This window comes from Ambystoma mexicanum, chromosome 6p, assembly GCF_040938575.1.
Source record: "Ambystoma mexicanum isolate Mex_15411 chromosome 6p, UKY_AmexF1_1, whole genome shotgun sequence".
Classification (NCBI taxonomy): Eukaryota; Metazoa; Chordata; class Amphibia; order Caudata; family Ambystomatidae; genus Ambystoma; species Ambystoma mexicanum.
This window is the reverse complement of record NC_090935.1, coordinates 582,084,857-582,099,131: the sequence shown is the minus strand read 5'-3', so window position 1 is coordinate 582,099,131 and position 14,275 is coordinate 582,084,857. Positions and strand designations below refer to the sequence as shown.

The 14,275-nt window shown below is 46.9% G+C and overlaps 1 protein-coding gene across 5 annotated transcripts in view; it reads right to left on the bottom strand.

Moving 5' to 3' along the window:
- Window positions 1–14,275, bottom strand: part of HOMER1 (homer scaffold protein 1) — a 1,117,839-nt gene that overhangs the window by 350,831 nt on the left and 752,733 nt on the right. For all 5 annotated transcript variants that reach the window (XM_069627415.1, XM_069627411.1, XM_069627413.1 and 2 more), the window contains one exon: window positions 266–422. In XM_069627415.1, coding sequence (XP_069483516.1) covers window positions 266–422 — 157 coding nt within the window. The remainder of the gene's footprint in view (window positions 1–265; window positions 423–14,275) is intronic.

Sequence of the window (14,275 nt, the reverse complement as noted above, 5' to 3'; positions counted from 1 at the left end):
ACTTTCCGAGTCCACAAAGAATGAGGCCATGCTATTCTAAACCGCGAAGGATTCCTCCTGCGCTCTAAATCCACTAGAAAAACAGTATAAAATAAGATAGCATACTGAATTCAGTTTTATGCGAAAGTGTTGTTACTGCCCAACCTGCGACCTGATGATTTGAAAAAATCTACCAGGTCTATTCCTCCAATCTAATCGCTTTAACATGATCTTCAAAAGCAAAAAAGCGGACAATGATTTTGCTTCTGTGCATGTCAATGCTTACTCGCTTGTGTAGACGCTCTGCTTCCTCCTGATATGCAGCAAGCTGCTGTTTCCATTGTTTCACGTTGGCAGTGGACTCCAGCAGCGCTGCTGTGAGCTTGGCATTGTTTCCCTTGAGTGTGGCCAGTTCAGCCTCCCAGTGCTTGCTGATTGCAGAACTGCAAGAATAAGAAAAACGTGACATCACAATGTTGAACAACATCCTAGATGTATGTAAAATCTAGCTCATATGACCCAGCTGGGCATTAAAAGATAACGCAAATACACAGACAAATATTAAAATAATGCAAGAATGAATGTTTCCCAAATAAAAGACAGTGGATTACATTTCGCAAAGTTACAGATGTAAGCAACGGTTTATGGTGCAGAATTAAAAAACAGTGGTGTCTACGAGTGGCCACAGCATCCTCTTGTAGGTACAACGTTTGGTGTCTGTGTCATGAAATGATTTTAACCCAATGGTGTAGCACCTCACACAATGGCAGGGGCAAGTTGGCGACAATGACCATGCCAGGCCTTCTCACACAGGTAGTGGACAAGTGGCCAAACTTGGTGGAAAAAATAAGAGCAATACTCTCAGGCAAAGCAAGTTGAAGTCACAGCTACCCCACATCTCAATATTGTTAAACTATAGGCTGCCGGGCCTGCCCACCCTCTTCCATTCTGAATAGGCTGATCTGGATTATTCTCTCCTTTCCTCCTCACAACTCCTCTTGCTGGGGGAATCTTAACATCCATCATGATTCTGCTGACTCCCCAGGTCCTTTCCGCAACCTATGCAACTCTTTCTCTCTCCATTCTACCTTCTGGCCTGACGCACACTGCTTGCCACACCTTAGATGCTTTTATCTCCACTGACATCCCTCTATATATCCCTCTCACTACCTCACTCTCCTGGACTGATCATTCTCTTCTCTCTTCCCACATGAAGCTCTCTTCTCCTCTAGCACTGGTCACCCTTCACTGCCTCCTGCCTTCAAGGTCATCCGACCCATGAAAAGAGTGACAGTGGCTGCCTTTGCCTCCACCTACTCTCCTCCGCCTACTCCTTCGGCTGACTCCCACCCTGACACAGCCCTCTCAAACCTTCACCTCTCGACCTCCAACACTCTTAACATTCTTGCCCCTGTCATGAGGGCCCGTCTGAAGCCTTCCAAAAAGTGCAACTCTTGGTACGACTCTGAGATGGCTGCCCTTAAACGAAAAGTGCAGAGCAGAGGAACGGAAATGGGGATCCCTCCGGTGCACCATCTGACAAACTGGCCTGCGGCCTTCTTCAAAGGCAACATAGACTTTGCATTTGCTCCAAGAAAAGAGTCTATGTTCAAGCCAGCATCTCGGCGGCATCTAACAACGCGGGTGTACTCTTCAAAGCCTGCAAGGAACTGGCCAATCCTACCGCAGCCTCTTCCTCTTCTGCACCCACCCAGGCCCTTTGCTCAGCCCTGGCTGCTCATTTCACTGCCAACACACAGGACATCCTGTCATCTCTCTCCTCGGCTCCTTTGCCAGCATCCACATCTCTTGGGCCCCCTTCGGCCACACTCCCGCTCTTCTCTCCTCCTTCTCCCCTGTCACACCTGAGGAGGTCTATAGACAAGTCCGGACCATGAAAGCCTCCTCCAAACAGGTGGACCCATGCCCTCCTAAAACCATCAAGGACAACATTGATTCTCTTGCTTCAGCCTTGACCGACCTCTTCAACCTCTCTTTCGCCACTGCAGTTTTCCCCACTTCTCTAAAGCACCCCTTGTGCACCTCTGCTCAAAAAATCCTCTGTTGACCCTTCTATCCCGGCTAACTATCGCCCGATCTCTATCACTCCTTTCCTGGGCAAACTCCTGGAAAAATTAGCTATCTCTCAGCTTACCCTTCACACTGAATCTGTTGGTTGTCTCCATGACCATCAGTCTGGCTTTAGAGCATCCAGAGGCACGGAAACTGCTCTTCTGAACACCTGTGAAGACCTGCTCTCAAATATTGACTCTAACTCTCCTTCTGTCCTCATTCTCGATCTCTCATCTGCCTTTGACACAGTAAATCACAACATCCTGATCTCGCGCCTCCGTGATAGCCTGGGCATCACAGATCTGGCCCGGGCGTGGCTTGCCTCCTTTCTCCCTGACCGTCCTTCCCACGTGGAACTTGGGCCTTTCTCTCCTCTATCACTCTCTCTACTTGTGGCGTCCCAGTGGGATCAAACCTATCCCCTTGGTTTTTCAATGTCTACATGGCCCCTCTGGCCTACAGAATCTCTACCATCACCTCTAACTTTCAGTGTTATGGGGATGACACGCAGCTATCCTTCAGGCTACCCTCGGCCTCTTCCCCCTCCTCACTCATTCCTGACTGTCTGTCTGCAATTCAGTCTTGTGCTGCTAACCATCTCTGCCTCAATTCCAGTAAGATGGAGATCGTCCTCATTGGGACCCCTGCCCCCGGCTTTCACAATTTCTCACTGGCCGGCTTCCCTTGGCCCTGCGCCCACACCTGCTGGTGAGGCAAAAAATCTGGGAGTCAGTTTCGACTCCACTCTCTCCTTCTCTTCTCACATCTCGGACATCTCCAAAAAGACCCACTACCAGCTGCACCTCCTCAGAGGTGTTCTACCCTTTTTCACCTTCCACCAAAGGCTCACCAACGCCAGAGCCCTGGTTCTCTCTAGGCTGGACTGCTGCAACAGCCTCTTTCTCAGTCTTCCTACTTCTACTCTTTGTCTGTTACAACTCATCCAGAACAGAACCGCAATACTTATCCTTGGCCTCAAGCCCAGGGACTGCATCTCTCTGGTGCTGAAATCCCTCCACTGGCTCCCCGTGGCTGCTAGGATCAAGTTCAAGACCCTCTGCATAGTCCAAAAGGCTGCCTGGGACTGTGGCCCGCACGATCTACAACACTCTCATCCTGAATACTCTCCTTCCAGAGCCCTCCGCTCATCCTCCTCCAACTCTTTGCGGGTGGGCCGTTTTTCCAAGCAGAGATTTGGGGGTAGATCTTTATCCTCTGCAGGTGCCACCCTCTGGAACAGCCTCCCTGCCTCTCTCTGCCTTGAGCCGGAGCTCCTTAAGTTCCAGAAACACCTCAAGACCTTCCTCTTCTCATCCTCTCTCCCTCTCCCCTGCAAACCTCCTCTCTTCTCTCCTGCCTCACTCCTCCATACCTCCCCTACCTCTGTTCAGCTTGCTGACTGGTCGCCTAGCTCACCTCCAGAGCCATACAGGCCCCAGGCTCCCCTGCCAGTCTTCGCTTGCCTCCGGGCATCTGCACTATGCTCAGCACTACTGCACTTTTCAATATACATTCCATGAGAGGGGTAACCTCTCTGCACTTAACCCAGGGCCCTGCTTGACTGGGCGCAATTGTTTCCCCTCCCCCTCCCTTGCACTTCCGTCTGTACACTTGCATGACCTGAGTTTACTAGGCCTAGTAAGTTCTGTCCTGTCCCCCCATTTGTCTCCCCTCCCTAATCTAGTTGAGCCTGAAACACTTCATGCACTTGCACTAGGTGGAACGCCATCAGGTCTAGTACGCTAGTTACTTTTTTGTTTGATCATTCGGAAACTTCAAGGCCTAAGTATAACTACTGTATTCCCTTGCTCCCTTCCCGTCGTGAAGCGTTTTGAAGCACTTCCCTTGTGTACAAGCGCTGTACAAATAAACACTTACAAGTTACAAGGGACATAAATGGATTTAACATCAATCTCTAATAATCCTCAATTTTTCTTCTAGTAAGCTTGCTTAGTGTAATAGATAAGACTATAACTGCCCACCATTCCATTATGGTGAGACACATGTGCAAAATACTGGGAGAGGCTGAATAGCTACAGCGCAATCCAGTTCCTTTTTGACCAAACTCCATCTCTCGCTGATGAGGCATGAGCTGCATGTTGCCAAGATTAGTGTACGCTACCAACTTTGAATAAGGCCATATCTTTCAGCATTTTAGAAAAATAAATGGTGACACTGGTGCGGTGTCAGTCACCATAGAAATGCTTAAAAGGCCATATGAAGACCCATACGGAAATAGGACAGATTTCGCGTCGTACCACTTTGCAGCACATCTACAATTTGTGACATGTGAAAAGAGGTATTTGCTGGAAACTCCAGACAGCATGCCTGTAAATGAATTAACATGGATAAGGCAAAAGACAGAAACATCCACTCTTGTAGTTAGAGTGATCCTAGAAGCTTAAGAAAGGTGCAAAAAGAAACGTGGGACTCGAACACCATATGGTCAGCATATGAGAAATCCTAATCCAGGACACGAGTACCGATCAAACAGGTGTCATAACGCCTGATTTAAACCGATACAATAGAATATATTATGTAGGATCTATATAACACTTGAACGGTCACACAGAATTGATCACAAATAGTCTGACACATGCCTCCACTGATCGGCTGAGAAGCGCTTTTACTATGCATTGTCTCACCCAGAAGTGTACATTGCTCACAGACATATGATATGAGGTTCCATGTTTTATTAATGGTACAGGAAGTGGAGGAATATGCATCATGGGAGGTAGAACAAAGAGAGGGAAGGTCTAAAATCATAAAGAGTTGCAGGATCGGCCAAACAATACAGTGCATCCCCTGCTCTAGACAGGCCAATGGTCTAAGGTCCAAATATCCAAGCCTTGTTACAGAAATCAATTTGACAATTTTAGTGCCCTTGACTCAATCAGCAACCTTCGTTGTACACAGACAGGTCCCTGCAAGCTGCTGTTCTTAGGTTCTCATCGGGCACCTTGCCTCATCCTGGGCTTTCCACCTGGATAACAAAACCCTGGGGTCCACATGACCTGATGTCTCCCTGGTCCATAGCTATGTTCACAGATCCTCCTCCTGGGCTTCACACTCCAACTCTTGTCCAATTTTTTACTTCTCTTCCTTCTTTCTCCCCCCTCCTCCATGCTCTCTCCTCCTCCACTATCTCCTCAGCTCTTAGCATGCCTTAGAGATAGTATTAGAGAGAGCTGCCCTCTCTCCCACATAGCTATAGAGTTCTGGCCTCTTACAATATGATATAATAAAGTGACTGGGACAAAAAGTGCTCGAATTGGCTGGTCCAGTCCTTCCAGGGTCTCCATGATTGTGATTGGCATTAGCCTTGAGTGTGTATGTCCTCTCCTTGTAGGTAACCCCCCTCCTAAACTCCAGGGGTGAAGGGAGGATTTCCAATGGTTTAATTGATGTTCCGCCCATGACCACCATTTTAGGGGCAGGAAGGCGAATCATGGCATCTTCCTGACCAAGTGCTCTGCCTGCTAAATCCATGAGAATTGCCTCTCCCGTGCAGGAACTCCACCAGAAAGGTTTGCAAGGAACTGACTTTCCTCCCTTTGGTCATGCACCTTTAATTGATTGTCACAGTTAATAATTGCAGGTCTCTGCCATGGGTTTTGCTTTATATTCTGTCAGGCTTTGAGGGTGTGTTAGGGAGAATTCTCAGAAATTTGCTAATTCCCTTGTACCTTAGAGACCCCTCTTTTTCCTGGAATTAAGGACTTTTCATTTCTAACCTGGAGAGAGTGAGACCTTTTTCCCACTCTCTCATGTATTTTTCTGTGATTTGGACTCTGTGTTTCTTTTGATTTTGGAGTCTGGCATACTCCATAGGCATCATTGTGACACAAATCACCTTCAGTGCAGTGACACAGGGGAAGTCTCTTAGATTTCCCAAAGGTTTAAATACCTACTCTTGGTGAAACTACTGTTTCCAAGAGCAGTAAAGTGAAATTGACTCTTGCATTCTGTAACTTTCTAGACTCAGCACACACTATCTTACAATAGGGTGCTGGAGGGGTTACTTAGTATCCCCGTTGTCTAGTTTCTCATATAGCATTTTTATGTTACCCTTTCTACAATTAATGGCTGGTGGCAGTGGTTTACTTTTTACTACCATTGTGTGTTTTTACTGCAGGCTGCAATCGCAGCTGCAGTAAGGCACCCATGGGTGCCCATTTTGTTAAAATGGCCCGGCCTTGTTATTTCACAATTTCTTGTTGGAAAGGTCCTTCTTGAGATTTACTCTGTGCGCCAAACCAGGTTTGGTCCCTTTGTTCATTTTGTCTTTGGTGGGATTTACGAGTGAGCCTGTCTCTGGCTCCAGCGTGTCTAGCAAGGTCAAGAAGTGAGGGAGGTGCAGGAAACTCCCTGTGCTCAGTCTCCTTGGTTACAGGAACGCACCCAAGGGTGATAGGCTGGTGGGCTGTCCTCGGAGGACAGCTACCCTGCTGTGTGATTGACAACTAGGCTGTGAATGAATAGGAGAAACCTGCATAAAAGGTGAGGCTTTCTGGCGTGGAAGGCAGAGTCGACCACTGGACGAAGGAATCCGAAGAAAAACTTGGAAGAGACGCCTGCTGCAACTCCTGGACAGTTGGTTTGCCTGGTGAAGCCCTGCTGCTGTGCTGAAGCTCAGAATTCGCCTCCACTAGAGAAGACCTGTAAAGGACGACTTCTCCCCTTGGGTTGGTGAGACCAATCGACCCCAAGGCAAGCTCATCTGGAAATCCTCTCGAAGCTGGCTGTACTTCCATTGCTGCTGCAGGAACCGAAGTGCCAGGGAGAGGAACACCAGAATCGAGTGAGTGTCTTTAAGTCAGACCCGAGCTGCAGAAAGATCCTCCTGACTCCTAGGAAGCAGGACTGACCAAGCCTGAGCCACCTCAATAGATGCGAGGAAAGTCTAGAATGGTATCCGAGAGACTGCAGTGGTGCTATTTGCTATAGACGCGAGGAGCTGAAACCACAAAGTGCTGCTGAATTGAAGTTTGCCAATTGCTGCTGCCTACCTTCCCATTGTAGTGCAAGAGTCCCCAGACGTCCTCCCTCTTGTCCCCACGACTGAGGCCCAGGAACAACAGGATATGCAGACCTACACAGGAACAGAAGCCAGCTGGAACCATTTCTTCTAACCAAAGGTACTGTAAAACTAAAGGGACTTACCTCTTGTTGTGTAGCTTTGCTTGTTCTCAGTTGAGACTTGTCTTGTTTGCGTTTGCAGAGTTGCTTGCAGCTTTGCCCCTCACAAACCTCCCAGGTTGTGGCCATACAGTGATTCTATTTTTCTACAAAGACTTCTAAAACATTGTGCAAGACTTTTACTTACCTGCAAGAAGTGCTTCAGCACACCTAGACTTTTGCTCAATTGACATTGGCTGGCCTGGCTCCCTGATAGACTCTTCTTACCTCCGACTTTGTGCTTTACCTTTCCTCCAGGAAAGTGTTAATTTACTTTGCATTGGGGGTTCTTGCTGCATTGAGGGAGGCGGAGCCGCTGAGGACCATGTGACACGGTCACGTGATAACGCCGGGAAATTCAAATCCCCCCCACTGCCGCCTGAGCGGCGCTGACTGAAAGCACTGGTGTCATAGTGAACGGAGTAGCAGGATTGTGTTTTTACCTTTGGAACTGCCTTTTAAATACCAGCTAGCTTCCCCCTCCAAGCAGCACTGCGAGCACCCGGCTCTTGCTGTACTGAGGGAGGCGGAGCCGCTGAGGACCACGTGACGTGATCACGTGATAACGCTGGGAACTTTAAATCCCCTGCACTACCACCCTTACAGCATAAGCCCTGGTGGCAGAACGGCTTGTGCTGTTTGGCTGTTCGGCGTGGGCAGTTGCGGATGGCCGGAATACAGTAAGCTCTATTTCTTAACCACTGAGTAACCCGGCTATTGCTATCCATTTTGTTTAATATTATCCCCAGGATTTTAACCTTCACTCTGGCTCTCCTGCAACCCTATTGACATTTACTCCATGCCTGCTCTGCCCTCCAGTTTTTGATAAAGCTACTCTCTACTGCCTATTTCTCCTCATACCAGAGACTGCGGGGCCTGCACATTAGTATTGCAGACCCTTTGATCTGGTAATGTTTAACTATTTCTCAATGATATATGTACCTAATTACTTAACCTTGAACACGCTCAAACCTACACTCAAACCTACGCCAGAGACTGCGGGGCTCATATTTGTTGCTTTAGTACGAGCTCTTTGATCTGGTGGTATTATTCTACTTCTTGCCTTATCTAATATGAGGTCTGGTTTACGAAGCCAAAAGGGATCCTCAATGCTTCCAGATGCCATTCTATCGAATCCAGCTGGTAGCAGCCAGCCACTCACAACTGGGGCTAAGTGTTGGTCACCTTATACTGGCCAACTAACATTTTCAATTTCTATTTGTGCTCCGCCTCTGCTTGTGCAAACAACTCTTCCTCCAAAAGTAGGTCTGTCATCTACTCTCTCCACGGCCAAGCATATATCCCGTATGCAGAAAGTGACTTGCCTGGGGGCACCTATGCATAAAGCCTTGGTCCACAACTCTGACACTGTAGGCCCTTTTGCTATTCCTGCTACACGTAATGGGAAATTGCATTAAAAAAAACCCAAACATCGAAAGTCGATCCAGCCTATCTTGGGAAAAACTTTTTTGGATAACTATATTCTTAAAGCATCTTCTACTAGCACTGAAATTAAATTATCTAAAGCTTTCAGAGGTAACGCTATGCTGGACCATTCAGCTATGACCACCCAGGCTTTCTTTGGCGGTAACAATAATATTACTGATTTCAGTATTATTGAATGCACGGATATAGCTATGGACTTGCCCTCTGCTGGTGCAACTCTTCCAAACTTTGCCCCACAGACCAGCAGTGGCTCGACCCAAAATACTCCAACTGCTTTAACAAACATTATAGACGGTATCACTGCAAAAAAATCAAACTCTGTAGGGGAGGCAAACTTATCGGTTGAAAACTCAAACTCACCAAGACTACATCATACTTTGCAAGATGTGGATGACCGTATTCGCTTCACCCACCCAACTGTTACGACAACATCTGGGCAGAACTTAAAAATTCTCAAAGGCTAATCACGGAACTTAATTCAAAAATCGACTGCACCGGTACTGAAATTCTTGTAGATTTAACTAACAAAGTGGACTGGATTGGAGTTGAATTATCTCAGAAACTAATTGTGAAGAGCGATTTACCAGCGTCTCAGGGTGATGTAATCCCCATTACATCCGCACATTTACTTCCAACAATATCAGAGATAATAGAAATTTCAGACACTTTGGAAGTCCCTACTATTGCCTTATTGCAAGCATCACTCAAGGCCACACCTCTTGATTGCTCTATCATTAGGCCTGCAACCCCTCCATCTACAGTTAACCGTCTACAGAATGTCGCCAACTTACACCCTACAGCTTGCCAAGCGCCATTTGTCGCGACTGTGCCCACTGAAGAAGGCATTTCCAAGACTAGTGACCCTAAAAAATCCTCTGTAACACGTAAACCACGTACAATTAAGCAGAAAATGGCTACAAAAGGCCCTAATATACTGTTTGCTAAAAGTCCTGTAATTTCTCTATTTAGAGCAAACTCTGGGCCTAATTTAGAGGGGCAGGGGAGTTCTGCAGCCAGTTCGCTTAAACCTAAATTGGTTGATTCTACTGCTCAAACTGACATTCTGCCTTTAATAAATATACATAAGCCTGGCACGCCGCAAAGGTGCAATCCACATAATCCTTTGGAACCTATAAAAAAAGATGTCGTAGATGAATTATCGGCCTCTCCGACTGCTGTACTGCCAGCCGACTTAGCTCGGCATCAAGGATGTGGCCCCGGCAAATCAAGGACCTTTGAAGAAGCCTTCACTCTACCTAATGTGGGACAGGCTAAAAATGTGATAAACGTCCAACGATCTGTGGATACTAAGCCCGATCAACTGTCTTCAATCTGGGGCCCCCTCAAATCCCCTCTCCTTTAAATAATCACCCCAATCATTCCCTGATTCCTGTTCCTCTCTTGGACTTAGGAATGGGGTGGGGGAAGTTCCAGGCAGACAATATTCCATCAGTATCTTCACATCCATCAATCTCAGCAGGTATACGAGACTTGGTGGAACGACTGCACAAACCCCTCTCTAGGCCTCTGCAATTAGATAATGTGAAATTGCAAGGTGTACATTTAAAAGGCCCCCAAACTCAACCTTTGGCCACTTTACAGAGAGAAGAACGCAATAAAGCCACTAATAAGAAACCACTCCACTTGATCAAAATACAGAGTCTGTTTGGAGCTCGAAGTACCGATCTGTCTAAACAGATGCAAGGTTCTGACTATCTTCTCAGAAATACCTGCCCTTTCTTTAATAGCCTATAAACATATTGCTAGGGTGGCTTTTCCGGATCGAGAACGCTGAGACATTAGTCTGATCCTCTTTTCCTTTCCTCTAGTTAAGGAATTGATCCTCACCCAAATGGAGCCCCTTCTGGAATTGGGCTTTAAGGTGGAATCCAGACTGACCTGGGAAACAGTGCCCCAGGGGCCCCTTATTTTACAGCTAGCATCTAAATTGCCTGCAAACCACCCTTATGGCACTCAAGACACGATCGCTTGACGAGTTGTGGTATCTTTGTTCTCCACAATTTGTACCTTTTATTGACTTGGCAATTGAGAAGAATTCGTATTTTGTAGCGATATTCCATACACACATTTTTTTGTTTTGTGGTTAAGATTTTATTGAATTGGTACAGGGATACATTTTTTTTTTTTTGCCTTAAGCGGAAGTAAATTTTGTTTTTTATTTTTCTTATTATTTCTTCTTCTCTTCATTCCCGGTTAGGGCTCTTGGAACATTTCAATTAGAGGGGTGTCAATGTTGGTGAGTTCAATAATCTCCAACAAGGCTGATGGTGAGCCAGTATGATTGGCTCCAGAATTGGGAGAGGGAGCGGTAGTAATGACATGTTCAATTAGGGGCAAGATGTGTGCTAAATCCCTCTCCGTCCCGGTCACATGATCAATCAAAATTGGGGAACATAGGTGGTGTTAGGTTCAACAGCCACGTTACCGTCCATGGTTGATCGAGGTTGGTTGGTAGCGAGTTGACCTGCTATCCAGTCTAGCTTTGTTTCCAAGACTCGCAGATGTATGGTCTGTTCATTCAAATTTTTGTCAAAGAGAAAATGCTCATGTTTAGAGCTGTAAGAGCTGATTGAATAGCAAATGTGGAAGAACTAGGAAAGCCAAATGACGGTTTTGCAGCAGGCTTAGTGAATGAAGCTACTAACGACGATTCTGATGCAGATATGGAAAAATTTACTGGGAGATCGGGGGAAGCAGATAATCTCCGGCAAGATGTCTGATCAAGGAATGATTAGGAGATAAATTAGATATTTGAGTTGAATGATCTTGTGGAGCGTTACTAGCCGAGTGGGCTTCTCCAGTTGCAATCTGCGAGTATAGTGGAGGGTTTGTTGCAGCTTCCATTACATGTGTCTCGGCAGAGACTCGGGAGTCTGGAGGACTACTGGGTGATTCGGCCAAGGTTGCAATGGTATGAGTAATGCCTTCAAAGTCAATAAGTGGAGCCACTATTACACAGTTGCACATAGTGACATCGGATAATGGCATTGTTGTAGTTGAATGGTCTCCGCTGTCGATTGCTGACAAGAACCTGATTGCCGGAGGAAGGCTGAGCTTACCGGATACAGAGTCAGAGTAGGTGCTGCTCGATAAGGAGCTCTTGTATGCAAAAAAGTCTCTGATATCCGTGTGCAACACTTGCAAAGAGCCTAGCGATAGATGGCTTTTTAGTAACGAGTTGGCGGTTGGCCAATGAAGGTTTTTGAGGTTGAGATGGTAAAATGTTTGGCATATCTGTGGTGAGCCGATAGGCCATTCCAGCATATATGAGTGAACAGAGGATTAGAGCACGCAAATCGCTGGAGCTGAGGAAAACACAGAGTGCTAGTATGGAAAAAGTTTTGAAGAGTATAAGCTTGAGAGTGAAAAATAGGATTAAAGTACTTTCGGATGCTTCCGCTGCCGCAGATGGTGCAGCGGTCAGGACTCGCCAGGGGCACTCACACGGGTGCCCGTTCCGTTTTATGGAAACCACGTGACTTTTGGGTGGAGCTGAAGTAAATAAACAAATTATATTAAGTTTACTGCGTGATAAGAGGTTAGGTAGTGATGGATAGGCTAGATGCTGTACTATAGTACCTGTGGACTGCAAATTATGTAAATAGAAAGTTCAAAATTGTTCAGAAAATCGTATTTCCAACGTGTAGTATGTCCACGGGAGCAGCGGGAGGAGCAGAACAGGAACAGCAGTGAACACTCGCAGGGGCGAACTCGTCACGCGTGTGCGCGCGCGGGTGCGTGCGGCCGCTTTTTTTTATAGAAACCACGTGACTTTTGGGCAGAGCTACGGGCTGCCAATGATGTAAATAGAAAGTTCAAAATGGTTCAGAAGATCGTATTTCCAACGTTTAGTATGTCCACGGGAGCAGCCGGAGGAGCAGATCAGGAACAGCAGCCAGCACTCGTCGGGGGCACTGACACTCTTGTCCTTTTTGGAGACAGCCCACCAAGGCCAGGGGCATTACCCCCTCGACTACCCTGGAGCGCTGGCTGGCCTGCGTTGCAGCTTCGCCCTCCATGTTTTCCTTGGTGGCTGCGACACCCCAGGCCCAAATCTGTAGGTTGGCTCCCCAAACCTTTTGGGGAATAGCAGTGGTTTAGCCTTTTCCCTTTGCGCCCAGGTAGGTGCACCCACACATGTGAGGTACCATTTTTGTCTGAACACCTGTGGGAATGTGGGAAGGTAGGACATGTGTTGTTGGCGGCATATTTCGGTGGGTTGGCAGAGGGAAATGTCTAAAAATTATGTTTTTCCACCAAATTTCAGACTTTGCCGGGGATTGTGGGAAATACATTCTGGGGCGATTCACTTAAAACAGACCTCTGTGGATTCCCACGGGTGTCTTCTTTTCTGAAATGTTGGGGTTACCTGTTTCCCTTGTTGGCTGCGACACCCCGGGCCCAAATCTGTAGGTTGGCTCCCCAAACCCTTTGGGGGATAGCAGTGGTTTAGCCTTTTCCCTTTGCGCCCAGGTAGGTGCACCCACACATGTCAGGTACCGTTTTCATCGGGACACCTGTGGGAACGCGGGTAGGTAGGACATGTGTTGTTTGCACTGTGTTTCGGTGAGTGTGCAGAGGGAAATGGCTGAAAATGGTGGGGTTTTTTGCCAAATTTCAGACTTTGCCGGGGATTGTGGGTAATAAATTCTGGGGCGAGTCGCACAAGTCACACCTCTGTGGATTCCCACAGGTTTCTTCTTTTTTGGAAATGCATGGGGTTGCCTGTTTTCCTTGGTGGCTTCGACACCCTAGGCCCAAATCTGTAGGTTGTCCACATGAGTAAAATCCTGCAAAATCTGCTCTGCCAAAAGACTTGGGGTTACCAGTGGTTTAGCCTTTCGCCTTTGCGCCCAGGTAGGTAACCCACATATGTGAGGTACCATTTTCGTCAGGACACCTGTGGGAACGCGGAAAGGTAGGACATTTGTAGTGTTTGCGTGGTTTTCATGATGTTTTCGAACATTTGCTGCTGCACTTTGTCACACAACCCTTTCATTTCCCAAACGTGACCTACATTTAGTCACTGCTTTAGGCACTATACACTTTTGTAACCTGCCCAAGTCACCTACCCGTCAAAGGGTCTGCCTGTGCTCTTTCCAAAAATGTATGCATGCACTTCCTCAACACAATTGTTTTTTTACTAACACATGCTAAGTATGTCTGTTTAGGCCGTAAGCATAAAAAACCTGTGTACCATGGCTCCGTTTTTGGCTTGTGGTATTGCCATTTTTGTGACACATTACATAAAATGTGTGATTTCCTAACTGGAAGAGTCGGGGGAATGTAGCGGGCATTGCATTTCTCAAAATTCACAGTAGCCATTGCCGTACCAGGCCAATCATGTCCACCACATACCTTTGTTTTCCTGTCATTTTCCTGATTTTCCCCAAACTATGGAATTCTTCGCTACATAGTTGTTGCCTGATCAGCACAAATCACCCCTTCCTAAACTTGGAATTTTGTCTACTTTTCAGAAATGTATGCCTTTCTGTCTTCCCATTCAGCTTTCCTACCCTCCTCTTCCATTCCGTCCATACAGGTCCTATTGGAAAAAATGGTAAAATCGCCTACCTCT